Below are 27,778 nucleotides of genomic sequence, written 5' to 3'. Positions count from 1 at the left end.
AACCGTGAATTCTAAAATGAGGTCAACCCTTGTGGACATTACGTTTCTGATCTATTAAGGTAATTTCAGTATCGTTAGGTACCGAGTAATGAATCAGTATCGTTTCAGTATCGAGTATCATGATACTAAACCTGGTATCGGTATCAAAGTCAAAATTTTGGTATCGTGACAACACTAGTGTGATGCCTTTTTTAGTTGTGGCATGGAAGCGCTGCAGCTGTACATACACCCCGGGCCATCTAAGTCTTACGACATAGTAAAGGCCTTTACGGGAAGCGGCCAGGACACATCCATGGCGAAGCAGCTAAGTCATCCAACAAATGCCTTCATAGCCATTTTGGCCAGATAATCTTATTCCTTTCGATTCAACTTTTGGCCCTCAACAATAAAATAAAAACAAACAAATAGAAAAATAGTTTAGCTTTTAACACCTTTTACATAACACGGTTTCTTTTCATGGACTAAAATAAAATAAAAAATCAGTTGCCATAGAAAAATCCACTATTTCACTAGACACTTTTCAGTCTGCCTGATGTGCTCTGGTATAATTTCCTGAAGATCGAATCTTTCCCACGCCACCATTCTTCCAGTCAAAATACAGAACAAGCAGATGGAACATGTGTTCTAGGTAGTTGCTAGGGTGTTGCTAGGTGGTTGCTATGGATTTGTGTGTGGTTGCTAAGGTGTAACTGGGTGGTTGCTATGGAGTTCTAGGCAGTTTCTAGGGTGTTGCTAGGTGGTTGCTGTGGAGTTGTGGGTGGTTGCTAGGGTGTTACTAAGCGGTTGCTATGGAGTTATAGGTGGTTGCGAGGATGTTGCTAGGTGGTTGATATGGAGGTATAGGTGGTTGCTAGGGTGTTGGTAGGTGGTTGCTATGGAGTTCTAGGCGGTTACTAGCCTGTCCTAGGTCGTTGCTAGGGTGTTGCTGAGTGGTTGCTATGGATTTGTGGGCGGTTGCTAAGCTGTTATTAGGTGGTTGCTATGGAGTTCTAGGCGGTTGATAGGGTGTTCTAGGTGGTTGCTAGGGTGTTGCTAGGTGGTTGCTATGGCGTTTTAGGAGGTTACTAGGGTGTTTTTAGTGGTTGCTATGGAGTTCTAGGTAGTTGCTAGGGTGTTGCTAGGTGGTTGCTTTGGAGTTATAGCTGGTTGCTAGGGTGTTGCTAGGCATTTGCTATGGTGTTCCAGGTGGTTGCTAGTGAGTTGTTAGGTGGTTGCTATGGAGTTCCAGGTGGTTGCTAGGGGGTTGCTAGGGTATTCTAAGTGGTTGCTAGGATGTTGCTAGGTGGTTGCTATGGAGTTATAGGCGGTTGCTAGGGTGTTGCTAGGCAGTTGTTATGGTGTTCCAAGTGGTTGCTAGGGTGTTGCTAGGTGGTTGCTATGGTGTTCCAGGTGGTTGCTAGGGTGTTGCTAGGTGGTTGCTATTGAGTTCTAGGTGGTCGCTATGGTGTTGCTAGGTGGTTGCTAGGGTGTTGCTAGGTGGTTGCTATGGAATTTGAGGCGGTTGCTATGGTGTTGCTAGGTGGTTGCTATGGAGTTCTAGGCCGTTGCTAGGGTGTTGCTAGGTGGTTGCTATGGAGTTCTAGGTGGTTGCTAGGGTGTTGCTAGGTGGTTGCTATGGAGTTCTAGGTGGTCGCTATGGTGTTGCTAGGTGGTTGCTATGGAGTTCTAGGCGGTTGCTAGGGTGTTGCTAGGTGGTTGCTATGGAGTTCTAGATGGTTGCTAGGGTGTTGCTAGGCATTTGCTATGGTTTTCCAGGTGGTTGCTATGGATTTCTAGGCCGTTGCTAGGGTGTTGCTAGGTGGTTGCTATGGAGTTCTAGATGGTTGCTAGGGTGTTGCTAGGTGGTTGCTATGGAGTTCTAGGCGGTTGCTATGGTGTTGCTAGGTGGTTGCTATGGAGTTCTAGGTGGTTGCTAGGTTTGCTAGGCGGTTGCTATGGAGTTATAGGCGGTTGCTAGGGTGTTGCTAGGGTATTCTAGTGGTTGCTAGGATGTTGCTAGGTGGTTGCTATGGAGTTATAGGTGGTTGAGGGTGTTTCTAGGGGTTGCTAGGGTATTCTAAGTGGTTGTAAGGGTTCTAGGTGGTCTAGTGGATTCTAGTGGTTGCTAGGGTTTGAGGGTTGCTATGGATTCTATGGCGTTGCCAGGATGTTCTAGGTGGTTTAATGGGTTCTAGGTGTTGCTAATGTGCTAGGATTCCTGAGTCTGGCGGTTGCTAGTGCGTTTAGGTGGTTTCAATGGGGTATAGCGGTCATAGGGTGTGTAGCGTTGTATAGTTATAGTGCTTGTGTTTGTTAGGGTTGCTATGGAGTCTAGACTTGAGGTGTATTAGGTGTTGCTAGGGTCCTAAGGGGTTGCAGGATTGGGTTGTGGCTACGAGTCCATGGCGACCCATGTTCTTAGCAGGTTCAAAGTTAGGAAATTCAATGGCCATAGGAAGGGGGCTGATTCACAATGGTAAGGATTCTACCATGTCAGGGGCTAGGTTGCTTGGGATTTGTTGCCCTAGGAGAGGTGGTTGTGCAATCTAGAGGTAGGAGGTACTGTGAGAAGGGCTTGATTCAGGGGTGAAAAGGTTGTGCATAGGTGACATTCGCTTCTTTCTAGGGATGTTCACAAATTCAAGTTTTCAAAAACGTGGACCAATGATTAAAGGTATGCTAGCTTGCATAGGTATTCTATGCCTGATGTTGATTGCTAGGTGGTTGCTATGGAGTTATAGGCGGTTGCTAGGGTGTTGCTAGGTGGTTGCTAGCATGTTGCTAGGTTGTTGCTATAGTGTTGCTAGGAGGTTGTTATGGTGTTACAGGTGGTTGCTAGGGTGTTGCTAGGTGGTTGCTATGGTGTTCCAGGTGGTTGCTAGGGTGTTGCTAGGTGGTTGCTATGGAGTTCTAGGGTGTTGCTAGGTGGTTGCTATGGTGTTCCAGGTGGTTGCTAGGGTGTTGCTAGGCGGTTGCTAGGGTATTCAAAGTGGTTGCTAGGATGTTGCTAGGTGGTTGCTATGGAGTTTTAGGCGGTTGCTCGAGTGTTGCTAGGCAGTTGTTATGGTGTTCCAGGTGGTTGCTAGGGTGTTGCTAGGTCGTTGCTATGGTGTTCCATGTGGTTGCTAGGGTGTTGCTAGGCAGTTGTTATGGTGTTCCAGATTGTTCCTAGGGTGTTGCTAGGTGGTTGCTATGGTATTCCAGGTGGTTGCTAGGGTGTTGCTAAGTGGTTGCTCTGGTGTTCTAGGTGGTTACTATGGTGTTGCTAGGTGGTTGCTATGGCGTTATAGCCGGTTGCTAGGGTGTTGCCAGGCATTTGCTATGGTGTTCCAGGTGTTTGCTAGTGTGTTGTTAGGTGGTTGCTATGGAGTTCTAGGCGGTTGCTAGAGTGTTCTAGGTGGTTGCTAGGGTGTTGCTAGGCATTTGCTATGGAGTTATAGGCGGTTGCTAGGGTGTTGCTAGGGTATTCTAGGTGGCTGCTAGGATGTTGCTAGGTGGTTGCTATAGAGTTATAGGCGGTTGCTAGGGTGTTGCTAGGTGGTTGCTAGCATGTTGCTAGGTTTTTGCTATAGTGTTGCTAGGCAGTTGTTATGGTGTTACAGGTGGTTGCTAGGGTGTTGCTAGGTGGTTGCTATGGTGTTCCAGGTGGTTGCTAGGGTGTTGCTAGGTGGTTGCTATGGAGTTCTAGGTGGTTGCTATAGTGTTGCTAGGTGGTTGCTTTGGAGTTATAGCTGGTTGCTAGGGTGTTGCTAGGCATTTGCTATGGTGTTCCAGGTGGTTGCTAGTGTGTTGTTGGGTGGTTGCTATGGAGTTCCAGGTGGTTGCTTGGGGGTTGCTAGGGTATTCTAGGTGGTTGCTATGAAGTTATAGGCGGTTGCTAGGGTGTTGCTAGGCAGTTGTTATGGTGTTCCAAGTGGTTGCTAGGGTGTTGCTAGGCAGTTGTTATGGTGTTCCAGGTGGTTGCTAGGGTGTTGCTAGGTCGTTGCTATGGTGTTCCATGTGGTTGCTAGGGTGTTGCTAGGCAGTTGTTATGGTGTTCCAGATTGTTCCTAGGGTGTTGCTAGGTGGTTGCTATGGTATTCCAGGTGGTTGCTAGGGTGTTGCTAAGTGGTTGCTCTGGTGTTCTAGGTGGTTACTATGGTGTTGCTAGGTGGTTGCTATGGCGTTATAGCCGGTTGCTAAGGTGTTGCCAGGCATTTGCTATGGTGTTCCAGGTGTTTGCTAGTGTGTTGTTAGGTGGTTGCTATGGAGTTCTAGGCGGTTGCTAGAGTGTTCTAGGTGGTTGCTAGGGTGTTGCTAGGCATTTGCTATGGAGTTATAGGCAGTTGTTAGGGTGTTGCTAGGGTATTCTAGGTGGCTGCTAGGATGTTGCTAGGTGGTTGCTATAGAGTTATAGGCGGTTGCTAGGGTGTTGCTAGGTGGTTGCTAGCATGTTGCTAGGTTTTTGCTATAGTGTTGCTAGGCAGTTGTTATGGTGTTACAGGTGGTTGCTAGGGTGTTGCTAGGTGGTTGCTATGGTGTTCCAGGTGGTTGCTAGGGTGTTGCTAGGTGGTTGCTATGGAGTTCTAGGTGGTTGCTATAGTGTTGCTAGGTGGTTGCTTTGGAGTTATAGCTGGTTGCTAGGGTGTTGCTAGGCATTTGCTATGGTGTTCCAGGTGGTTGCTAGTGTGTTGTTGGGTGGTTGCTATGGAGTTCCAGGTGGTTGCTTGGGGGTTGCTAGGGTATTCTAGGTGGTTGCTATGAAGTTATAGGCGGTTGCTAGGGTGTTGCTAGGCAGTTGTTATGGTGTTCCAAGTGGTTGCTAGGGTGTTGCTAGGCAGTTGTTATGGTGTTCCAAGTGGTTGCTAGGGTGTTGCTAGGTGGCTGCTATGGAGTTCTAGGCAGTTGCTATGGTGTTGCTAGGTGATTGCTAGGGTGTTGCTAGGTGGTTGCTATGGAGTTTTAGGCGGTTGCTATGGTGTTGCTAGGTGGTTGCTAAGGAGTTCTAGGCCGTTGCTAGGGTGTTGCTAGGTGGTTGCTATGGAGTTCTAGGTGGTTGCTAGGGTGTTGCTAGGTGGTTGCTATGGAGTTCTAGGTGGTTGCTAGGGTGTTGCTAGGTGGTTGCTATGGTGTTCCAAGTGGTTGCTAGGGTGTTGCTAGGCAGTTTTGGTATTCCAAGTGGTTGCTAGGGTGTTGCTAGGTGGTTGCTATGGTGTTCCAGGTGGTTGCTAGTGTGTTCCAGGTGGTTGCTAGGGTGTTGTTAGGTGGTTGCTATGGAGTTCTAGGCGGTTGCTATGGTGTTGCTAGGTGGTTGCTAGGGTGTTGCTAGGTGGTTGCTATGGAGTTCTAGGCCGTTGCTATGGTGTTGCTAGGTGGTTGCTATGGAGTTCTAGGTGGTTGCTAGGGTGTTGCTAGGTGGTTACTATGGAGTTCTAGGCCGTTGCTATGGTGTTGCTACGTGGTTGCTATGGAGTTCTAGGTGGTTGCTATGGAGTTCTAGGCAGTTGCTATGGTGTTGCTAGGTGGTTGCTATGGAGTTCTAGGCCATTGCTAGGGTGTTGCTAGGTGGTTGCTATGGAGTTCTAGGTGGTTGCTAGGGTGTTGCTAGGTGGTTGCTATGGAGTTCTAGGCGGTTGCTATGGTGTTGCTAGGTTGTTGCTATGGAGTTCTAGGCGGTTGCTAGGGTGTTGCTAGGTGGTTGCTATGGAGTTCTAGGTGGTTGCTAGGGTGTTGCTAGGTCGTTGCTATGGTGTTCCATGTGGTTGCTATGGAATTCTAGATGGTTGCTTGGGTTTTCTAGCTGGTTGTTATGGGTTGCTAGGTCGTTGCTATGGAGTTAGAGCCGGTTGCTAGGATGTTGCTAGGTGGTTGCTAGGGTGTTGCTAGGTGGTTGCTATGTAGTTCTAGGCCGTTGCAATGGTGTTGCTAGGTGGTTGCTATGGAGTTCTAGGCCGTTGCTATGGTGTTGCTAGGTGGTTGCTATGGAGTTCTAGGTGGTTGCTAGGGTGTTGCTAGGTGGTTGCTATGGAGTTCTAGGCAGTTGCTATGGTGTTGCTAGGTGGTTGCTATGGAGTTCAAGGTGGTTGCTATGGAGTTCTAGGCGGTTGCTATGGTGTTGCTAGGTGGTTGCTATGGAGTTCTAGGCCGTTGCTAGGGTGTTGCTAGGTGGTTGCTATGGAGTTCTAGGTGGTTGCTAGGGTGTTGCTAGGTGGTTGCTATGGAGTTCTAGGCAGTTGCTATGGTGTTGCTAGGTTGGTGCTATGGAGTTCTAGGCGGTTGCTAGGGTGTTGCTAGGTGGTTGCTATGGAGTTCTAGGTGGTTGCTAGGGTGTTGCTAGGTGGTTGCTATGGAGTTCTAGGTGGTTGCTAGGGTGTTGCTAGGTGGTTGCTATGGAGTTCTAGGTGGTTGCTAGGGTGTTGCTAGGTGGTTGCTATGGTGTTCCAAGTGGTTGCTAGGGTGTTGCTAGGCAGTTTTGGTATTCCAAGTGGTTGCTAGGGTGTTGCTAGGTGGTTGCTATGGTGTTCCAGGTGGTTGCTAGGGTGTTCCAGGTGGTTGCTAGGGTGTTGTTAGGTGGTTGCTATGGAGTTCTAGGCAGTTGCTATGGTGTTGCTAGGTGGTTGCTAGGGTGTTGCTAGGTGGTTGCTATGGAGTTCTAGGCCGTTGCTATGGTGTTGCTAGGTGGTTGCTATGGAGTTCTAGGTGGTTGCTAGGGTGTTGCTAGGTGGTTACTATGGAGTTCTAGGCCGTTGCTATGGTGTTGCTACGTGGTTGCTATGGAGTTCTAGGTGGTTGCTATGGAGTTCTAGGCAGTTGCTATGGTGTTGCTAGGTGGTTGCTATGGAGTTCTAGGCCATTGCTAGGGTGTTGCTAGGTGGTTGCTATGGAGTTCTAGGTGGTTGCTAGGGTGTTGCTAGGTGGTTGCTATGGAGTTCTAGGCGGTTGCTATGGTGTTGCTAGGTTGTTGCTATGGAGTTTAGGCGGTTGCTAGGGTGTTGCTAGGTGGTTGCTATGGAGTTCTAGGTGGTTGCTAGGGTGTTGCTAGGTCGTTGCTATGGTGTTCCATGTGGTTGCTATGGAATTCTAGATGGTTGCTTGGGTTTTCTAGCTGGTTGTTATGGGTTGCTAGGTCGTTGCTATGGAGTTAGAGCCGGTTGCTAGGATGTTGCTAGGTGGTTGCTAGGGTGTTGCTAGGTGGTTGCTATGTAGTTCTAGGCCGTTGCAATGGTGTTGCTAGGTGGTTGCTATGGAGTTCTAGGCCGTTGCTATGGTGTTGCTAGGTGGTTGCTATGGAGTTCTAGGTGGTTGCTAGGGTGTTGCTAGGTGGTTGCTATGGAGTTTTAAGCCGTTGCTATGGTGTTGCTAGGTGGTTGCTATGGAGTTCTAGGTGGTTGCTATGGAGTTCTAGGCAGTTGCTATGGTGTTGCTAGGTGGTTGCTATGGAGTTCTAGGCCGTTGCTAGGGTGTTGCTAGGTGGTTGCTATGGAGTTCTAGGTGGTTGCTAGGGTGTTGCTAGGTGGTTGCTATGGAGTTCTAGGCAGTTGCTATGGTGTTGCTAGGTTGGTGCTATGGAGTTCTAGGCGGTTGCTAGGGTGTTGCTAGGTGGTTGCTATGGAGTTCTAGGTGGTTGCTAGGGTGTTGCTAGGTCGTTGCTATGGTGTTCCATGTGGTTGCTAGGGTGTTGCTAGGCAGTTGTTATGGTGTTCCAGATTGTTGCTAGGGTGTTTCTAGGTGGTTGCTATGGTGTTCCAGATTGTTGCTAGGGTGTTGCTAGGTGGTTGCTATGGAGTTCTAGGCAGTTGCTATGGTGTTGCTAGGTTGTTGCTACGGAGTTCTAGGCAGTTGCTAGGGTGTTGCTAGGTGGTTGCTATGGAGTTCTAGGTGGTTGCTAGGGTGTTGCTAGGTCGTTGCTATGGTGTTCCATGTGGTTGCTAGTGTGTTGCTAGGCAGTTGTTATGGTGTTCCAGATTGTTGCTAGGTGGTTGCTATGGTGTTCCAGGTGGTTGCTAGGGTGTTGCTAGGTGGTTGCTAGGGTATTCTAAGTGGTTGCTAGGATGTTGCTAGGTGGTTGCTATGGGGTTATAGGCGGTTGCTAGGGTGTTGCTAGGCATTTGCTATGGTGTTCCAGGTGGTTGCTATGGAATTCTAGATGGTTGCTAGGGTTTTCTAGCTGGTTGTTATGGGTTGCAAGGTCGTTGCTATGGAGTTAGAGCCGGTTGCTAGGATGTTGCTAGGGGGTTGCTATGGAGTTCTAGGCGGTTTCTAGTCTTTACTGAGTCCAATGACGCGACCCATAGTTCTCTATGACAAACGGTTCAAAAGTTATGAAATATCAAACATCGGCCAATCAGGAAGGGGGGCGAGGCCGATCTCCACCAATGGACAAAGGACTCTCTACCATGTCCAATGAGGCATTGCACAATTTGTGGGCAATTTTTCCCCATAGAGATGAATGGCAGAATGTTCAAATCTAGAGAGAGACCAGAGTACTGCTGCTAGAAGACAGACCATTGTGACATCACAAGGGTGAGAAGACAGAGCATTGTGACATCATAAAGGTGAACATTCTGCCATTCATTCTCTATGGGAAAAATTGCCCACAAAAATTCAAATTTTTCAAAAACCGTCCACCCAAACTTTCCAAAAGGTAATAGCACACCATTCCCGATCAAGCCGCTCGATTTGACATATTGCACGCGTTTGTGGTGTGAAAACTCTGGGAGGAGTAGCGGTCCAAAAAATGGGTGGAATAATAATAATAATAACTGGACAATTCCTGCAGAAATTGTGAAGTGTGGTTGCCGCCAACACAAAGTCAACTTTGTGCTGAACGGAGCGAACAGTTTCTGTAGCATGAGCAGAGACATAGTATGGTATACATGATATAACATCACGGCAACGAGTTCATTTGCAACACACGTATTCAGAGCTAAATTAACCCTTCATCAATACTTGAGATCAGCGATTTACTCACGGTATGCTGTGACGAGTGACGGCGAATCATAAAGCTAGCTGGCCACTTCAGAGGGTCTTGGAAAAACGTTATATCTGCACTGCACAACCGCTCCATTTTAAAAAGCAAGACAGGGCTAGGGAGATTAATGTGATTGATTTATGGTTTTACGTTAAGTTCAGCTCATTTTTACCATTCAAATAAAAACATTTAACTGTGCTGCAATTCAGAGTTTAATCTGTTACCTTAGATACGAACTCATAGACACAGGATAGCCTACTACGTGTTAGCCGACCCAAATTTCTGGAGTTAGACCGGACCTGAAGCTGCTGCACACGTGCTGTTGACGGCGTTGTTCCAGTTTTCGGTACAGTCTGGCTTGTTTGAAAATTCGTTTATTCAGTAGCTGAGAGCATAAGCTTTCTAACCAGGTATAACAGCACGTCTATTTTTGGTTTTTTAATATCGTTTTTTTAGGTCAACCGAAAGCTATGTCATCATGTCATAGAACGTATTCGCTCTTTGTTAGCACTAGCATGCAAATACGCAAAGTCTGGCTTGTTTGAAAATTCGTTTATTCAGTAGCTGAGAGCATAAGCTTTCTAACCAGGTATAACAGCACGTCTATTTTTGTTTTTTTAATATCGTTTTTTTAGGTCAACCGAAAGCTATGTCATCATGTCATAGAACGTATTCGCTCTTTGTTAGCACTAGCATGCAAATATGCAAAGTCTGGCTTGTTTGAAAATTCGTTTATTCAGTAGCTGAGAGCATAAGCTTTCTAACCAGGTATAACAGCACGTATATTGTTGGTTTTTTAATATCGTTTTTTTAGGTCAACCGAAAGTGCTCTCATTATCGCATTAAAGCCATTCACTGTTTGTTAGCACTAGCATTCTAAGACGCTGTATGTGACGAAACGTCGTCAACGAATTAGCGTAATGTCTCGTGAAATACTATTATTATTGAGGACTTCTGGTTATGCCTAAGCCATATGTTTGTTGATATACCTAGCTGACAGCGTTTTCATTTGTAATTTTTCATTTTGAATATCGTTCTTTCACTTCCGCAATCAGCTATTTCCTATCCTGGCTGCTGAGACCGTAGAGCTGACCGCATCACGTGTGCAAAGCCGACCAATGCTGTAACAATCACCGTTCGCATATGAATGACGTCACCTTCTCCATTCATCTCTATGGGGATAAATTGGGCATAAAAATTAATATTTCTCAAAAACCGTGCAGCGAAACTTTCCACAAAGTAATAGCACACGATTCCCAAAGAAGCCGGTCATTTTGACATATGGCACGTGTATGTGGTGTGAAAACTCTGGGAGGAGTAGCGGTCCAAAAAATGGGTGGAAAGAATAATAATAATATGTGCGATAATAGTAGTGTGGTTGCCTTAAAGCAACCACACTAATAATATGTGTGATAATAGTAGTGTGGTTGCCTTAAAGCAACCACACTAATAATAATAATAATAATATGTGCAATAATAGTAGTGTGCTTGCCTAAGGCAACCACACTAATAATAATAGTGTGTTTGCCTAAGGCAACCACACTAATAATAATATGTGAGATAATAGTAGTGTGATTGCCTAAGGCAACCACACTAATAAGTAAGTAAATATGTGCGATAATAGTAGTGTGATTGTCTAAGGCAACCACACTAACTAAGTCCCTGAATATAATAAATGTAACCACAATAGCTCTCCTATATTGGCTACTATAGGCTACAGGGAGTTCTTTTCCATATGTTCGGAAACATTCATCACATACTAATTAACGGTAGGTGTCATATGCACTTAGACAAAATATTGGCCATTTCTACATGACAAATATAAAAGAAAAAAGATGTTAGTAGAATATGAAATGCTGGATTTACTAATCATTCAATGTATTAAAACAAAGTTATTTCTAGCTCATTTTCCACTATTTTCTGACGCTGCTACAGTGTTCTCCGGAGCTGTTATAACTTGCACCTTCTATGGGTAAGTTGTAACATTTAATTTATATATTTCCTAATGTACTTTCTGATTTGGAGGCGGGATGCAGTGAATTCAATTTTGGAAGAAATAAAGTGCCACAAATGCAATTGTCTAGACAAAAGTTTTTTAGTTTGCAATGAAATACTGAGAGATCGCATATATACAGCAGGTTAAACTATACATGTGCTGGATCAAAAACTTCTTGACCACAAGTTCATAAAATCTAAGGGTGGATATGTAGAACTACCATAGATTTATGAAGCAAAAACTAAGCAGTGTACCCAGCGTCTTCAAATCTATCCAAAATGTCTAAATTATGCATTGCTGTAAATCACAACATATTCATGTTTTTCACTACAAATCAACTGTTTTGACTCAAGAAACTGTTGCATCATATTCAAGTGGGAATTACAAGCTTTCTGTCAGTACAGTGGTCTAAAATATGTAGTGGTCCAGAAACATACCCAAAATCTCTCCAAAAATGAATAAAATTCTATTTTATCCATTATAAAGCATATAAATGAGCCCCTTATGAAGGTTTAAGATGGAACATTGCTATCAGATTAAAAATAATGCAAAAATATTGTCACACAATGCGGTACAGTACCTAAATGTGTAATAATTAACTATTATATGTATTTCTATACTCTGTACTCTCGTATGTTTTCTTGTATGGGGATGGGATGACATGAAAAATATTTTCAACCGTCCACCACGTTTTGCCAATGTTCCAACTCTCACGTCATCACTGTTGCATGCTTCACAAAAACTATTACACTACTAATGCTTACATTACAGTGTGAAATATCCACATTATATAATACTACTAACCTATTTAAAGATACTCAAATTAAAAAATAACATATATAACAGAAGTATTTTAAGCAGTAATACTTACATAGCAATGATGAAATCTTATCTATGTTCAGTAGATGGAGACAGAGACAGTAAATCAATGATACTGTTCTATTCGCTTCTGTTTTGCTCCAGAAAACGGTGTCAGCTAGGTCTATCAGCAAACATATGGCTTAGCTATGCCCAGAAGCACCCATGTAGCCACAGGTGGGCATAGATGGGCAACGCCCACCCAGTTGGCAGTCCTGCCCATCCAATCAGAAAGCTTCATTTTGATTGGCATTGTGTTTCGCAAATGCCAGCAGCCCCCAGCCTCATCTTTCTGTCATTCATACCGCGTGTGCATTCCACTGTAACGTTACACTGACGTTATCTATGTAGCTAAAAACTGGCGAAATTGAATTAGATTTTTAGTGAGAAAAAGATAGCATGAGGAGGAGGAAGATGCGACCACTTGTGAAGTGGAAGAGCCCAGTAAGTTAAGTCAGAACGTTGTGTATTGTATTGTCGGCAGCAACACTTAGCTAGCAGCAAATATAGCTAGCTAGACTTCAAATCACGGTCCTCGAGGGCTGTGATGCTTTTCCACAGCCTCCCTTTACCTGGGAGTCAGGTGTAAAAACAATCTGGCCAATGAGTAGCATTAATTGTTCAGTTAATTCCCCGGGAGAAAAGAAAATAGGGCACCAAAAACGGGGGCTGTCCCCGAAAACGGGGATGTCTGGTCACCCTATCTACAGTACACTCTGGCAAGCAATTCTGAATAGGTTACAGAACGGCCATTGCATAGCACACACTCCCAGGCTTTTATCATTAACATTACATTTCAAATAGCTAACGTTAAGCTACCAGTAAAGGTGTGCATACATTTGGGGGTGATAGCCAATGTTCTATAGATAACATTAACAACAAAAATTGATTACTATGTGTTCGCTAATGGTTTGTGTTATTTTTCTTGAAAATGCATTTTTTACGACAGAGAGTTTCAAACGAAATGAACAAAGCAGCAGGAAACAAACTGTAACGTTAAGAGAGTGGACAGGAACTCAAGACTAGTCTAGAGTTTGCGCATGGTAAATTGGAGAGTCAGGACAAAGCGCTACATGAGAATGGGGAAAAAACTGAAACAACTGGAGGAAGACCTGGCTAAATCTGTCGAGATTCTTGAAGGGATTGATAAAAAGATGGACTATTTGGAAAATCAATCATGGAGGAGCAATATCATCATTGACGGTGTCCTTGAGGAATGTGAAAACTGGGAAATGTCAGAAATGAAAGTACAAGAAATACTAGGAAAGAAATTGGGACTGAATGTGAAGTATATTGAAATAGAACGGGCCCATAGAGTTGGGAAGTTTGATGACAGTAGGCCGAGACAGATCGTAGTAAAACTCCTGCGCTACAAGGACAAGCAGATGATACAATCACATGCGAAGAAACTTAAAGGAACACGGATTTACATCAATGAAGACTACCCTGACTTAATCAAGAAGAAAAGGAAGGAGTTCATGCCTGAGCTGCGTGCTGCCTGGGAGAGGGATGATTCTCCAGTGCTGAGGTATGACAAACTGATCATCAAACCCAGACAAAGTTCCTGAATTATGCTTGTCTGATTTTATGACCAAGGCAGCTCTTATCTCAAATAATGACATTAAGCCCTTTAAAGCTCTCAAACAAAGGCTTGGTAATTGCACATGTGAATATATGTAGCATACGGAACAAGATACACGACTTGAATAATCTGGTGCTAATTCCATTCATATACTGGCGGCATCTGAGACTCATTTAGATTAATCTATTCAGAACTCTGAGTTATTGGTTAATGGTTTCTCCCTTTTTAGGGGGGACAGAAATGTACATGGTGGGGGGGTAGCTATTTTTGTACAAAGCCATCTTTCTGTCAAACTGCGTTCTGATTTCAGGCTTTGAAGCATTGTGGGTTCAGGTACATCTACCCCACCTGAAACCAATACCCCACCAGAGTCTCTGATGTGAATAGTGAAATATATTTGCTTGGAGATATGAATATAGACTGGTTAGCCAGTAACTGCCCAAGGAAGAAAAAATCTTATCATCTATTAGTGCTTGTAATTTATCACAAATTGTTTCCTTGCCAACAAGAGTTTTCACCAATCAAGTAGGCCATACTTCCTCTACATGTATTGATCATATTTATACTAATGTTCCTGAGCTATGCTCAAATGCAGTCTCTGTACCAGTAGGTTTTAGTGACCACAATATTGTTTCTCTCAGTAGAAAGGCTAAAATTCCTAAAGCAAGAGCCAAAGTTGTATATAGACGGTCATACAAAAGATTTGCTAATGATCACTTTGTGGAGGATGTTAGAAATGTTGATTGGAATGGTGTGTACAGTGCTGATGACCCAGAGGTTTCATTAACTGTTTCATGAATATATTTATGGAAATTGTTAATAGACATGCACCTATGAAAAAGTTCACAGCTAAAACTAAAAGAGCCCAATGGATTGATTTGCCTCTAAAGAATTTAATGAAACAGAGGGATGAAGCTAAATTGGTGGCAGTAAAATCAGGTTTATTGGAGGACAGATTAAAATACTGTAAACTGAGAAACCAAGTGACTAAATCGAACAAAAGGAAGAAGAAATAATATTATAGGCAAAGAATTGACAGTATTAAACATGATGGTAAATAACTTTGGAATACCTTGAATGAAATCATGGGAAGGAAGAAAAATGCATGCGCCTCTTTTGTTGAAGTAGATGGCATGTTTTTAACTAAGCCCCAAGATATCGCTAACTATTTTAATAACTTCTTTATCAATAAGGTGAACAATCTGAGGCAGAGCCTAGACGGTACTGATTCTAACCCTTGTGAATTGATAAGTAATGAAATAATGGATGGTAAAGATTGTATGTTTCAATTCAACTGTGTTGAGGTTATAGATGTTGCTGAAAACTCTTCCTGAATATGGCAGTGCAGGCACAGACAATCTTGACAGCAAAGTGCTAAATATCGCTGCTGATTACATTTCGGGTCCCTTAAGTTACATATTGAATAGATGTCTGCTATGTGGGGTGTATCCTAAACTGTGGAAGGAGGGAAAAATCATTCCTTTGCTTAAGGATAATAAGTTCCCTTACAGTGGGCCTAATAGTAGACCAATAAGTATTCTTCCTGCGCCCAATGTTGTGTTAAACAGCATAACAGGGCACATGCTGCAGCGCGGAGCAGAAAGGAAGGCTACATGCAAAGCCACCAGCCCGCTGGACCGGGGAATATTCTAAACTAACTGAACAAGTCTTGTTTCGAAAGGAATAAAGAGCACTTTAAAGTAGTAATAGACCTGGTTTTATTCTGTGCAAAACAAGACCTACCGTTACGCAGGTATCTGGAAAATGTAGTCATTGAACAGAAGGAACTTTTTAGAATTATTTCAACTAGTCTCTAACTATGACCCAGAAATAAAAAAATGACTGGACCAGTTGCCTAAAAACGATAAACTTACGAGTCCTGACATTCGAATTGAAATAATAGAAATTGCTGCATCGCTACTTATCCGCAAAATAAAGGCAGATTTGCATGACGAGCCAAACCCATATTATGCCATTTTAGCCGAAGAGTGCAAAGACTAGAGCCTGAACGATGCCAGATTTTTGGGTCCGATGCCAATCCCGATTTTGGAGAGTCCTAGCCCACCGATTACCTATGTTTTGACCGATATTTTGTCAAAAAGTACAACATTTTCAAATCAATTTGAAAAACTTATATTTTATCAAAGTTTCTATATTTGAGAGCATTTAAATCAGTTCTCCAGTTTCAAACATGTATTTTTATGAATATTATTGTTGTTGTTATTAATTTTTTATTATTATTTCTTAGTATCTATTCTCAGTAAATGAATTATATTTTCTTATTTTCTTCCTACTACATGATCTCAAAGAGTAAGACTTTATCTAGTGAGCTTCCCTGTCCATAAGAATTCGGTGGTGAAAAAAACTACAATGTGCTCTGACGCGTGACTAGATGACACACTCACTTGCAATAACGCATTAGTTGTTGACATAGCCTCATTATTTCTTATTATTTATTCTCAGTAAGTTAAATGAATTATATTTTCATATTTTATTCCTACTACATGATCTCAAAGAGTAAGACTTTATCTAGCGGAGCTAATGAGTGAATCGAGTGTAACATTAGATGAAACTAAATTGACTGGATGAAATATGTAACGTGAGGCTTGTCCATAAGAATTCGGTGGTGAAAAAAACTACAATGCGCTTTCGTGCAGTTTACCCACGCTAAGTGTTGGTTGATTCACTTCTCCAACAGCAATCCTTCTCTCATGTTATCACGACAAAGCTAGATGACATGGCTTAAAATGATCCACGTTAGAAGTGTTTTATCTGTGTTTTTACAGTCTGGTTAGCTTGCAACGATGACGCGTGACTAGATGACACACTCGCTTGCAATAACGCGTTGGCTATTGACACAGCATCACATAGTAGCTAATATCATTATCTCAGATAAAAAACAAATGTGTGATGCATTCAATCACCATTTTATTTTGTCTGGTTATTTATTTGAGAATACAGTGATGTCCTCTAGAAATGTAGATCCTACGTTGCTTACGTGCTCACTGCCACTTCATAAAGGCTTGCTAGCCAGCTAGCTTGCTAAAGTGAACCAAATATGTTAGCTAGCTTGCTCGCTTGGTAATGAGGATTGATAAACATAGTGGTCGTATAAACGCATTTAATTAAAAACTTTCACTAAATATACATACCTTCATTGCGGCAATCGAATCTGTGCAGACAAGTCTTGCAGTGGAGAATATTGGATGAGGCACGAGTGACAAACGTCTTATTACAGAAGTAGCGCGTCAGCTGCTGCAGATCACACTTGTATTAGAGCTCCCTCTACTGGATAATTCTAGTAAATAGCAATTACAACGTTTGAACAGACAAGTACAGATAAATAATCAATGTTTTTTTTTTGTTTATTATACTTATTTAAAAATCGGGACACATCAGCTGCATAACTGCCGATCCCGATGTCATCAAAAATGTCAAATAATGGCCGATATATCGGCCAAACCGATATATCAGTCGGGCTCTAGCAAAGACTTTTCAAAACGAGACCTAGTGGCAGTCTGTATCAGATACTTACACAAGGGTGCATTGAAGGAAAGGGAACTGGGTTTTGTGGCGACTAAGGACATGAACGCAAATGCTATATCATAAAAGATTCTACAAGTACTGGAGCCATTGCAGCTGGACCCCCCATTGTGTGTTGGTTTTGGGTTTGATGGGACATCGGTGATGTCCGGCAACAAAGAAGGGGTACAGACGATTTTAAAGAAAACGTTTCCCCATGCCATATATGCCCATTGCAGCTCACATTGACTTAACCTCGTCCTATGCACTGCATCCAAGGTGTCCCCTGTCATTTCAACCTTTTTCAATGTCATTAACAGCCAGCATACTTTCATGACAGGGTCACACAGGCATGCAAGATTTATTGAAATTCAAAAACAGCTGCAACCAGGGAAACAACTTTTAGAATTAGAAAAATCCTGTAATGTCCAATGGAGCTCGTCCTCAAATGTAGTAAATAAAGTGTTGATGCTTTTACGCCCAATTTTGGAGACGCTCGCTGAATTCTCGGAAAGCTCCGGCCAAACAAAACTTGAAGCCGACTCTCTACTGCAGCAGATGCAAACGAAAATTTTTTTGTTTCTACTTGTCACATTCAACAGGTTATTTGAAATGAGTGACTATGCCACGAAGGGCTTGCAGTCTTCGACCCTATCAGTTACAGACTGTATTGATTTGATCGAGGGGCTGAAGGACAATTACAATACATTTAGGAATGATACAGAACACGACTTTGATAATGTAATAACACTGACTGATAATCTGATGGAGAAACATGACATACAGTTCTGGGACATCACTGGTTCTCGAAAGAGGACATTGCCAGCTAGTTTGGCAGGCGGTGATACTCGTGGAATCTACCGTGGGCAAATCATCACCGGTAAAGGACAACTTAGACCTAAAGCAAATATGGAATGATGTACTGGGCAGGCAGATCATGGAATTAAACACTTGTTTTAAGGAGGACACATATGATTGTATGAGAGCTGCTGCTGCCTGCTTGCCTCGTTCAAACACCTTTGGTGACAAGGCACCAATACAGCCCGCCAGCACCCACTTTTCAATTAATGTGGGTGATGCAGAACATGCAGTGTTTACCCAGCAACTGAAGAGAAAGGTCACAGAGGGTAGGACCTTTCCATCACTCGTTGAAGTACTCGATGCTTGCCCCAGTGACATATTTCTGCAAATGAATCGTCTGCTACAGGCCCTCCTCACCCTATCCATGACAAGTTGTACGGTAGAAAGACTGTTTTCTACTGTCAATCGGATGAAAACTGGTATCAGGGCATCAATGGCGACACACAGACTGAACTCTCTGTCCCTGCTCTCCTTTGAGAGAGAACTGACTGAATTACTGGACTATAATGACATTATTTCAGTGTTCAACACCAAGCCTCGTCGTCTCATGATGTAGGTTAATCATCAAAAGTAGGCTAATTTACAGTTGCAGACTGTAGTGTTGTCTATTTCATTGTATATTTATTTTGCTTAGTTTTTGTTTGAAACTCTGCAATTGGATTTGATGCTGCTGTTGCAGTGTCTGCTGTGTGTCTGTAGGGTCATGGATCTTAGGCTAGCCTATTGCGTGTCTGTTGGTTCCTGTGTAGCTATCAGAGTTGGAAGTACGCATTGCAAAGTAGCGTTTTACTGTACTTTTTGTGGTAACAAGTGTAGCGGCACTACTATCTAATTTGAGTAATAATATTACTGTTACTAATAAAAAATAAATAAAATGTTATTTGCGTTACTATGTTAGACTATTATTCCCTCTAATCGTTGAATGTTTGTGATTATTCTCTCTCTGATGGCTTTGGAAAGCAAGTCTGCTGCATAACACTAGTGCAATATGGCACAATATTTTAAAATATATTCCACTGTGGATTATTTTCATCAGCCTCTGAACATTCAGAGTGCATGCAGAAATTCCAGCTGGTGTATGCATAGCCTATGTTATATGATTATGCTGCTGCTGTTGTATCACTATACACATACGGACTGTGCCCATCTGACTTCTGTCATCTGTACCCATCCACAATCATATTTCTGGCTACAAGCCTGCCCAGAAGTCCTCAAAAATAATTGCATTTTCCAAGAAATTAAGTAAAATCATTGACCACGTTTCATTAGGTGCAGCATGTTTTACTGCTACCACAGAGTGAATGGGTAAGTGAATGCGATAAGAAAGTTTTTGGTTATGCTGACCTAAAAAATGCTATTCCAAAAGCAAAATTAGACATGTTATACATCGTTAGAAAGCTTATACTCTCACCTACTGAATAAATGAATTGTCAGTCAAGCCAGACTGTACTAAAAAGGGCGACAATGCCGTAAACAACACGTGTGGTATTATGCACAGCTATTTGGTACCTAGGCATCACAAATGCATGTACATTTCACAAACGGATTGTCCAAGACAATATATGACCACTCGGTCTCAAAAGGGACATCTCTACGTGTAAAACCAACGACAAGGTTGTATATTTATTCAATATTTAGTCCCAGATACTGACTGTAGAATGACATGGTATCATTTTTTAAAACTTTTTCTCGTTTATTTCGTTATTCAGTGAGCAGCGTTTTCACTGCTGTATTGGTATATCTTAAGGCTATCTTCGGAGTTATCTTGTTGCTATGACGGAATACGATTTTTAGTGGTGAAAATATTTTTATGAATGCCAAGATAGACAATATTGTCCATTATGTCATGGGTGGGGGGTGTAGATGAGACTGTAGGGAGGAGGTGTGTGTTAAATGAACATCCAGAGCGACAATGGTGGTGTTGGGGGTCAGGAGTAGCCCCAGCTGCCTCCCGCCACCTAACAATGTTTTTTTTCCTGTCCAGGAACCCACCCACCACCAGAGATCAGGACAAGGCAGGTAAAAGGTAAATTTTTATTTGTTTGTTAATTCATAAAAACAGAGCACCCCACAATCTCGCACCAACCCTACTTCCCCCCGGCTTCCTTTATCACTCTCCCACTCTGGCCCTCCTCTTCCCTTCCACGGAGCACCGACGCAGGTAAGAGCAACACACCCCTCACACACCACACACTTCTAAGCCGCTGGGGTTCCCCTCACACATGCCCACACTCAGCATAAAAACAGTGTACCCACTCTGGCTCCCCTGCGCCTCAGCCCTGCCTCCGGAGGGGGGAGACCTCACCCTGCCGTCTCACAGGGGGAGTCACTAACACAGGCGGGGTCTCACGCACACTCACACCTCGCACTCCCACATACACACCACAGACAACACAATAATCAAAATTAAAGATAGGATGAAGTCGGCCTATGCCTCGATACTGGGCCACTCCATCTAAAAAAAAAGAAAAGAAAAAAAGAGAAAGGAAAAAATCCAAACCCCAAAGATCCACTGTCTCCCACTGTCCACGTCAGTCCACGTGCTGTCCCACTGTTCGCCACGCAGAGTCCCTGCTGCGCCCTGCAGCTGGAGAGCGAGTCGGCACCGGCTCCGGTCCTGGTCCTGGTCTGCGCTTTGCAGACTCACAGAGTGGGAGGCTTGCTGTTCGTCCGCCCGCGTCAGGGCTTGTCTAGAGTCTCCCCTCGGGGCGTTGGTCCTCACCGAAGTAGCGCAGTGTCCTTGCCACAGGACCAGAACAGCTCTGCACAGTGCTGCTCCTCCCAGAATCCCACCATGTTTTCCAACTCGGTCCAGACGCAGCTCGCTCCTCGTGTCTCCAGTGCAGCGTCCGGGACCGCCAGCCAGCCACCACCAGGACGGGAGACAGCTCAAACAAAAAAGTAAACAGAAATAACAATAACAAAAGAAAAGAAAACCAAACCTCAACAAAACCAAACTAACTTAAAGCTAAAAAAAATCCACATCTGAGGAACCTAACATTCACACCTGGCGAACCCAACATTCACTCCAGCTGCGCCACGCCCCCAACTCCTGCGACCGGCGAATCCGCTTACGCCCTGATCTGCATGTGCACCCAGACACCAATTATCAATCCCCCAGTGAATCCGGCACAGCTGTCAGGCTACCTTCTGACAGTGGCGCTGCAAAACTCCGTATTCGGCATAACTGTCATGTATCGCCTACTTATGAAACTAAAACAACGTGTTTCTGTTTTTAGCTCATACTTTGGTTGCAGTAGCACTGAATGTCTGAGTTCAGTAATCTCAGCACGCCGACCACTAGGGGCTTTGCACTAAATTACAATTAGGAAACATTTTTTCATGATAACCAATGCTATTAACTCATGAAAAGCGCGTTTGACATACAGTGTTTCTTAGACAAGTGCTCCACTTTGTGGCAGGGGAAAAAGAACGGTGTTGAGTCAAGATGGAAGGTTCAAGCAGCAGCAGTCCCTCCAAAACAGCCTTCCATTCCCGGCAATATCGCCATCACTTCAACTTCAAAAATGTGCAACACAAGAACATCTATGTCCAGTGCAATTTGTGCAAGCCAAAAATAAAATTGAAGTCATCCGCAAACAAAGACCTCAACTTCAAATCTGAAGAAACACTTAGAGGTAAGTTTCCTTCTCAGTTAGCCTAGCATAGCTAACATCAACCAGGTAATGTTAGCTATCCAGACATCCCACTGCAAAAACTCATTTCAAGGAGGTAGCACCACCACCCTCGCAACCCCATAAACAAATATATATATATATATATATAAATTGTTGGCAGTCTCAATGCTAATAGCTAAATGCTAATTCAAATAGGTTTTCTATTTCTTTTGCAAACTTTCCTGGTATTGTGATGTGGCTTGCTGGACAGATTTGAGCATTTTGCTGGAAGTCTCAATTAGCCTCCCTAATATGTTGTGGTCCCTAAAAGAAATAAAAGCATAAGGTGTATCCTTATTATATTGTCTTATGCAATACTTTATTTAGTGATTTTGTCTAATCTGTAAACTAAGTTGGGTATATGCAGAAAATGTGACATTAAAATATATACTTATAGTAAAAATTAAGAAGACAAAAGAACATTTCGTCCTCGTTAAAAGCCTAGCTGCAGAATTCTGTACGGTCTGAAGGCGAGCCAAGGTCTTTTGATTTAAACATGAAAATAAAGCATTGCAGTAATCTAGGCGGGATGAAATAAAAACATGTATAATTCTCTCAGTATCCTCAAACGATAAAATTGATCTTACTTTTGAAATATTTCTGAGATGGCAGTAACATGACTGAACCAATAGAGTAGCTCCTTAGCAGCTAGTTAGTTTAAATAACGTTGGCTATGCTAATGAAAAACGACACCTGTTAAACTCACCTCAACATGTCTTTTACAATCATTTAACCCACCATGGGCAATAGAAAAGTCGCTGTTGCAAACAGTGCAGCGAGCAACACTCATTATTTTTTACCCCTATTAGGCAGGGGTACATTTTATTGTAGTCTGGGGTGAAGTGCATCTTATTTTCTTTTTTGGAACACTCAGCCATGGCACTGCAGGTCTGTGCAGGACACTAAACTGAACTGATGGACAATGAAAGAGAGAGAGAGGTTGACTGTAAAGCCCGCCCACAGAGAAAATTGATAGGTCTACTTAGCACAAAGGAGACCAATCAGGATGCTCTCTCTGTCACTCTCTCGCTACATCTGTCACTCGCTCTCTCTGTCTCTCTCTCCCTCTCGCTTGTGTGCTCGCTTCGGCAGCACATATACTAAAAAAAAAATCTCCCTCTCACATGCTGATTTCTGGGATGTTGTATATAATTTGCAGGTGTCAGGGAGCCGCTATCAATATGCGGGAGACTCCCGGAACTTCCGGGAGAGGTGGGATGTCTGAGCTAGCTAACGTTGCAGAAAAATGTGGGATGGGTTTAGCTTGGGTATACATTTTTGTTTCAACCATTTTCACCCTAGTGCTCATCAGCTCATTTGCGTCTGCCACAGTAGTATGGTTGATAATGGTAGCGATGGCTTAGCTCATTAGCTAACGTACAATACCAAGCAAATTATGGATATTGGATCTCGAAAATATGGATCTTGCCATGCATAATGTTACCAAATATGATTGTATGGAGTCGGAGCACTCCTGTTGCTAGCTGTAGTCTGCTGTGCAATTTTCAGTCGTTTTCCTCTAGAAATAGAATGTTGAAGGGGAGCTTATGATCACTCATTTCCACTGTAGTTAGCTAGCTAGCTGGCTATCTAAACTGAACATATGACAAGTTGATTTTAGAAAATGATGACACCAGAGTTTATACAGTAAAGATCGCCCACACTGACTTAGCGAGTAAACATATGGCAATGTTCTCTGTCAGTGCAACACTGGGGGGAAGAAACATGCTCAATATTAGGAGTAGAAACACAATTCTTGTACCTATGTAAAAGATTTTTTTGTCCTTTATCAAACCGTAGATAACTCGCATTTCTCTTTTTATTCAAAGAAAGCTCATTTTCACTTACTTTTGCTAGTGTAATTCGCCCCCTTGTGCAGCATGGTATACATTTCGGTAAATCTGGCATTACATATTCAAATATATTCACATTCATATAATTTTTAGAAAGTTAGATAAGTTTGAACTCAATTTTATACTACTGTTGACAGCCCTATAACATTATCAATATTAATACTATCTGATGGTTTGACTCATCAATTAGTTTGAATGTCAGTCAGAACAACTCAACTACTGAATGATTAAAATGCCCCCAACCCCAACTGATGCCAATGAAATGTCTTATCTAAGTGCCATGTGTTTTAATAAGAGTAGTACTAGTCAGAAGTAGCCTAATATATGAAGTTGAACACATTTTCAATTATTTTAGAAGTAATAGGATAAAACATATTATTTCTAGAACAATGAAAATAACTTTCAAGTGAAAATTGCATTTTTGTTTCATTTTTTCCTTCCTTGTATGTATTTCAGAGAAAACATGCTGGGAATTTTACGAAGAGCACACAGAGGGCTGACACAGAGGCTTCAGGACCTAGCAATGCAGATCAGCAGACTCATGGAGAGCCACAAGTGAAATAAGCAAGGCTTGAACAATTTGTGAATACTTCCCAAACCAAAGTAAATTCCCTTGTCTTCAGTTTCATTGTGGATGATGTCCAGTCATTCTCTTTATTGGAACAGCATGCGTTCAGGAAACTAATTCAGGGCATAAGTGGGGGAAAGACTGTAATGACCCGAAAGACACTGATGGCTAGGCTTGATAAGGCATACACGCACATGAAAGAGGAACTTAAAGCAAAGCTAGGCAAAGTGCATTCAGTGTGCACAACAGCTAGTATTTGGACAGCTTCCAATAGGACCTTTTTTGGGATGACTTGCCTTTGATATCGAGGGCGACGAGCTGGAGGCGGAAATCGGCAGCACTTGTCTGTGCAAGGATTCAAGGCAGACACCCATATGACATAGTTGCTGCTAAGATACATGAGATTCATGTGGCTTACAACATCGAAAATAAAGTCCAAGCTACTGTCACGGAAAATGAGTTTTCAACAGCAAGTGATGACCACGATGAGGCAGATGACCAAGGTGAATTCCAGGATGTGGATGCTATTCTTGCTGAAGAGACAGATGAAGACCTGCATCTCTTTCTACCACCCCACCAGAGATGTGCATCACACACAATGAATCTGATAGCCTCCAAGGATCTTGTGAAAGCTTTGACACAGGGGCCAATGCGCAAAGTGTACTACAATGCAATGGCCAAATGCTCAGCCTTATGGAACAAGGTCGACCGATCACCATTGACTGCTGAAGCTGTGGAAGACACAATGAAACTCATTGTTCCATGTGTTACTCGCTGGAACTCAGAATATAATGCAGTGCAAAAAGTTGTGTCTTTCAGTGAGGCACAACTGGCGGAAGTTTGTGACTGCCTGGAGATTGCCAGGATGCTTTCCCATGAGATTGCCTTCTTGAAAGAATATGCTGAGGTCTTGAAGCCACTCACCTTCGCTCTTGACCTTCTGCAAGGAGAAAAGAAATGCTTCTTTGGACTGCTGATACCCACACTACTTACTCTGAAGAAGAAGCTATGCATGAAGAGAGCTGCAACACGCTTTTTCTCTGATGTCATTGGCACCATCCTGGCAGCAATAGACACACCCTTTGCACAGTTGTTTAACAGTCAGGATGCAAAAATTGCAGCAGCAACTATGCCACAGTTCCGTTTGTGGTGGCTGGCAGAAGCTGAAAGAGAGGAAATGCATGCAATGTTGGTGTCAGAGGCAACCTGCCTGGATCCAGGTGATGATGCTGAGTCGACAGCAGTGTGAATTCTACACGGTCAGATGAGGGTTTCTTCAGTTATGGACCTGGAAACTCCAATGTCAAAGGTGGTGTTGCTGATGAAGTCCGGAAGTATCTAAAGGGGATGTGGCAAACACGCCTGCCACAAGCCACCGAAGTGGCTTTCCTAGGGCCCCTCCGGCACAGAGACACAGGGAGAAGATGTTCAAATAGTCCACATTTATTTACGAGGGTTTGGCAAGATCTTACAGCCAAAGCGAGCAGATGTAACACAGTCATGACCAAAGTGTCTCGTGTGTGGGTGGGGATGGCAGATTTAACCTGTGCGCAGTGATTACCTCACTACGCACAGGTGCAGCCACTCCTGTTCCTGGGTCCAATTAGCCTGGCCAATTATCTAATTCTTAACCAATTATCCAATTGGCCAGGTCTAATTAGCTTGACCCAGGGCAGGTGTGGTTGCTTAAACCAGCCATCCCCACACCACAGGGGACAAGTAAGACGCTGGACTGCCTTAATGACTTTCCAAGGGTAAAGAGGCTCTTCCTTAAATCCAACACCATCTTACCCACAAGTGCACCTGTCGAACGGCTCTTCAGCCATGGTGGCAACATCTTTACCCCCCAGAGGAACCGCTTGACAGATGAACATTTTGAACAAGTGCTCCTCTTGCATTACAATTAGGGATGTAATGATACACTCAGCTCACGGTTCGATTCGATTCACAATACTATGTTTACGGTTTGATTCTTCCACAATATTTTTAAGAAAATCAATTGAACTGACACTGGAATGAAAACAAAGGATTTATTTTTGATGCATTAACAATGCTGAACTATTGTTGTCTTTTTCTACCATTAAACCAAATGTGGTGACAGCTTGACCCTAGGAGGAATTCTTTGAAAGACAGACAAAAATAAATAGTTTTCCAACATAAAATAATATTAAATTAAAATAAATAAAATAAATAAAAATGGGTCTGTCTGTATTACATTAATATGAAATTATGAAAATTGCACCTCAACACACAACGCTCAAATTTAGACACAAGTTAATGAGCTAAGATACTGAGTCTGACAGAAATATCAGCATATCCACATTTTCAGGCAAAAGCTCAGATCTTTGTGCATTTACAATATCCCCTGCTGTAGAAACAACTCTTTCACTGGGAACAGAAGTTGCTGGAACAGTGCAGTATGCCTTGGCAAGATGGGAAAGCATTGGGTACATTTGGGCATTTTCTCTCCACCATTTCAGTGGACAGCTAGAGAGTGGAATAGAAGCATCTTTTCTGTACATGTCAATCTTAGCCTCTATGACACTTCTGGACTGGGTGACAGTTGGTTCAGCAAAAGACGCCCCAAGGAGATCCTCTAGTGCTGTCTTCTTGCGAGGTGGTTGTTCCTGCTCAGCTCTGTGCTGTGTCTGTCAGAGATGCTGCATCTGTGGGATCCCCATCAGTCGCAGCTGCTTCAGTCTCCTCAACAGTCTGAACCTTTTAATATGAAAGGCAACAAAAATATTTTAGGAATATAAAACTGCAGGTCACTCACACATACACACACAAATTCAGATGCAGAGCCACACACATAACAACCATATAGGTCCACACACGCAGAAACAAAGGAGACAAACACACACACACACACACACAGACAAATGCAATGAAACACATATATACACACAACCACATAGACTCTAAAATGATGTGCACACACAGTAAATGAATAATTCATGCATACCTTGTGCTGCAACTGTATTTATTTGTCCTTCAACCTGTGGGAAACCTCTTCATGCTGGTCAGGGTGTAGGTGTGGCAAAGTTCAAAATCTGGGGTCCAAAGCTGTGCTCTCTTGCAGGTAGTCCTGTTCCTCCCTCTATCTGCATGAGAGATTTTGCAGTATGGCTCTCTTCATGTCAGCCACAGTGGTGGAGTCATCCAGGTTGGGTACCATGCTCTGCTCAATCATGTATTTCAAGGGCACCTCTGTGCTTACCAGGGCAGCAGTTACAGCTGGTTGTTGCTCGAGATAGCGTTCCAGCATTTCCATACAGCTGTTCCAGCGTGTGACAATGTCCATAATTAGCTTATGTTGTGCAATCTCAAGCATCTTTTGCTTTGCAGTGAGCACAGTTGATGCTGTAGGACTTCGGTGAAAGAAGGCCACAACACATCTCACTCGCCCAAGAAAATGACTGGAGCGGGGTATCTTTATTCCCGTCTGAGTAGCTAGATTCAGTGTGTGCACAAAAGGCTTCTCTGACTGCCACCTCCATGTTGCGTGCATTGTTGGTAACGACAGCAATACTGTTACTTGGTCTTTCAAATTCCCACTCCAAAACGGCCGATTTTAAAATTTCAGCTATGTTTGTTCCTGTGTGCAACTCAAAATGCGGACGAGTCTGGAGCACAAAACTTTTCAGTACCCACTCACTATTGATAACGTGCGTCGTTATTGTAATGTAGCTCTGAACAGCCCTGGACGTCCACCTCACTGTTGTCATCGCCACACTGTCCGCACTTTTCAGAATTTCTGCCGCTTTGGTTTTTGCTTCGTTGTACAAGGCTGGTATTACAGACTGACTAAAGTGCGGGCATGACGGGATGTTGTATTTGGGCTTGAGTGTCTTAAGTAGTAGGCAAAATCCTTTGTTGTCACCTACTGAGAATGGTCTCATGTCTTTAGCGATAAACTCCTATGGATCTGG

The 27,778-nt window shown here is 43.1% G+C and overlaps 1 protein-coding gene across 1 annotated transcript; it reads left to right on the top strand.

The window, feature by feature from the left end:
• The first annotated feature begins 12,738 nt into the window (after positions 1-12,738).
• On the top strand, positions 12,739-25,946 carry LOC135258512 (uncharacterized). Its single transcript, XM_064341985.1, has 4 exons — positions 12,739-13,311; positions 19,733-19,774; positions 21,171-21,386; positions 23,735-25,946. Exons 1-3 carry the CDS (start codon positions 12,824-12,826, stop codon positions 21,370-21,372), a joined length of 732 nt encoding a protein of 243 aa, XP_064198055.1. The 5' UTR covers positions 12,739-12,823; the 3' UTR covers positions 21,373-21,386; positions 23,735-25,946.
• The last annotated feature ends 1,832 nt before the right edge of the window (positions 25,947-27,778 follow it).

Source organism: Anguilla rostrata, chromosome 7 (genome assembly GCF_018555375.3).
Source record: "Anguilla rostrata isolate EN2019 chromosome 7, ASM1855537v3, whole genome shotgun sequence".
Taxonomy (NCBI): Eukaryota; Metazoa; Chordata; class Actinopteri; order Anguilliformes; family Anguillidae; genus Anguilla; species Anguilla rostrata.
The sequence above is the reverse complement of the archived record's forward strand: the minus strand, read 5'-3'. Positions and strand labels throughout refer to the sequence as shown.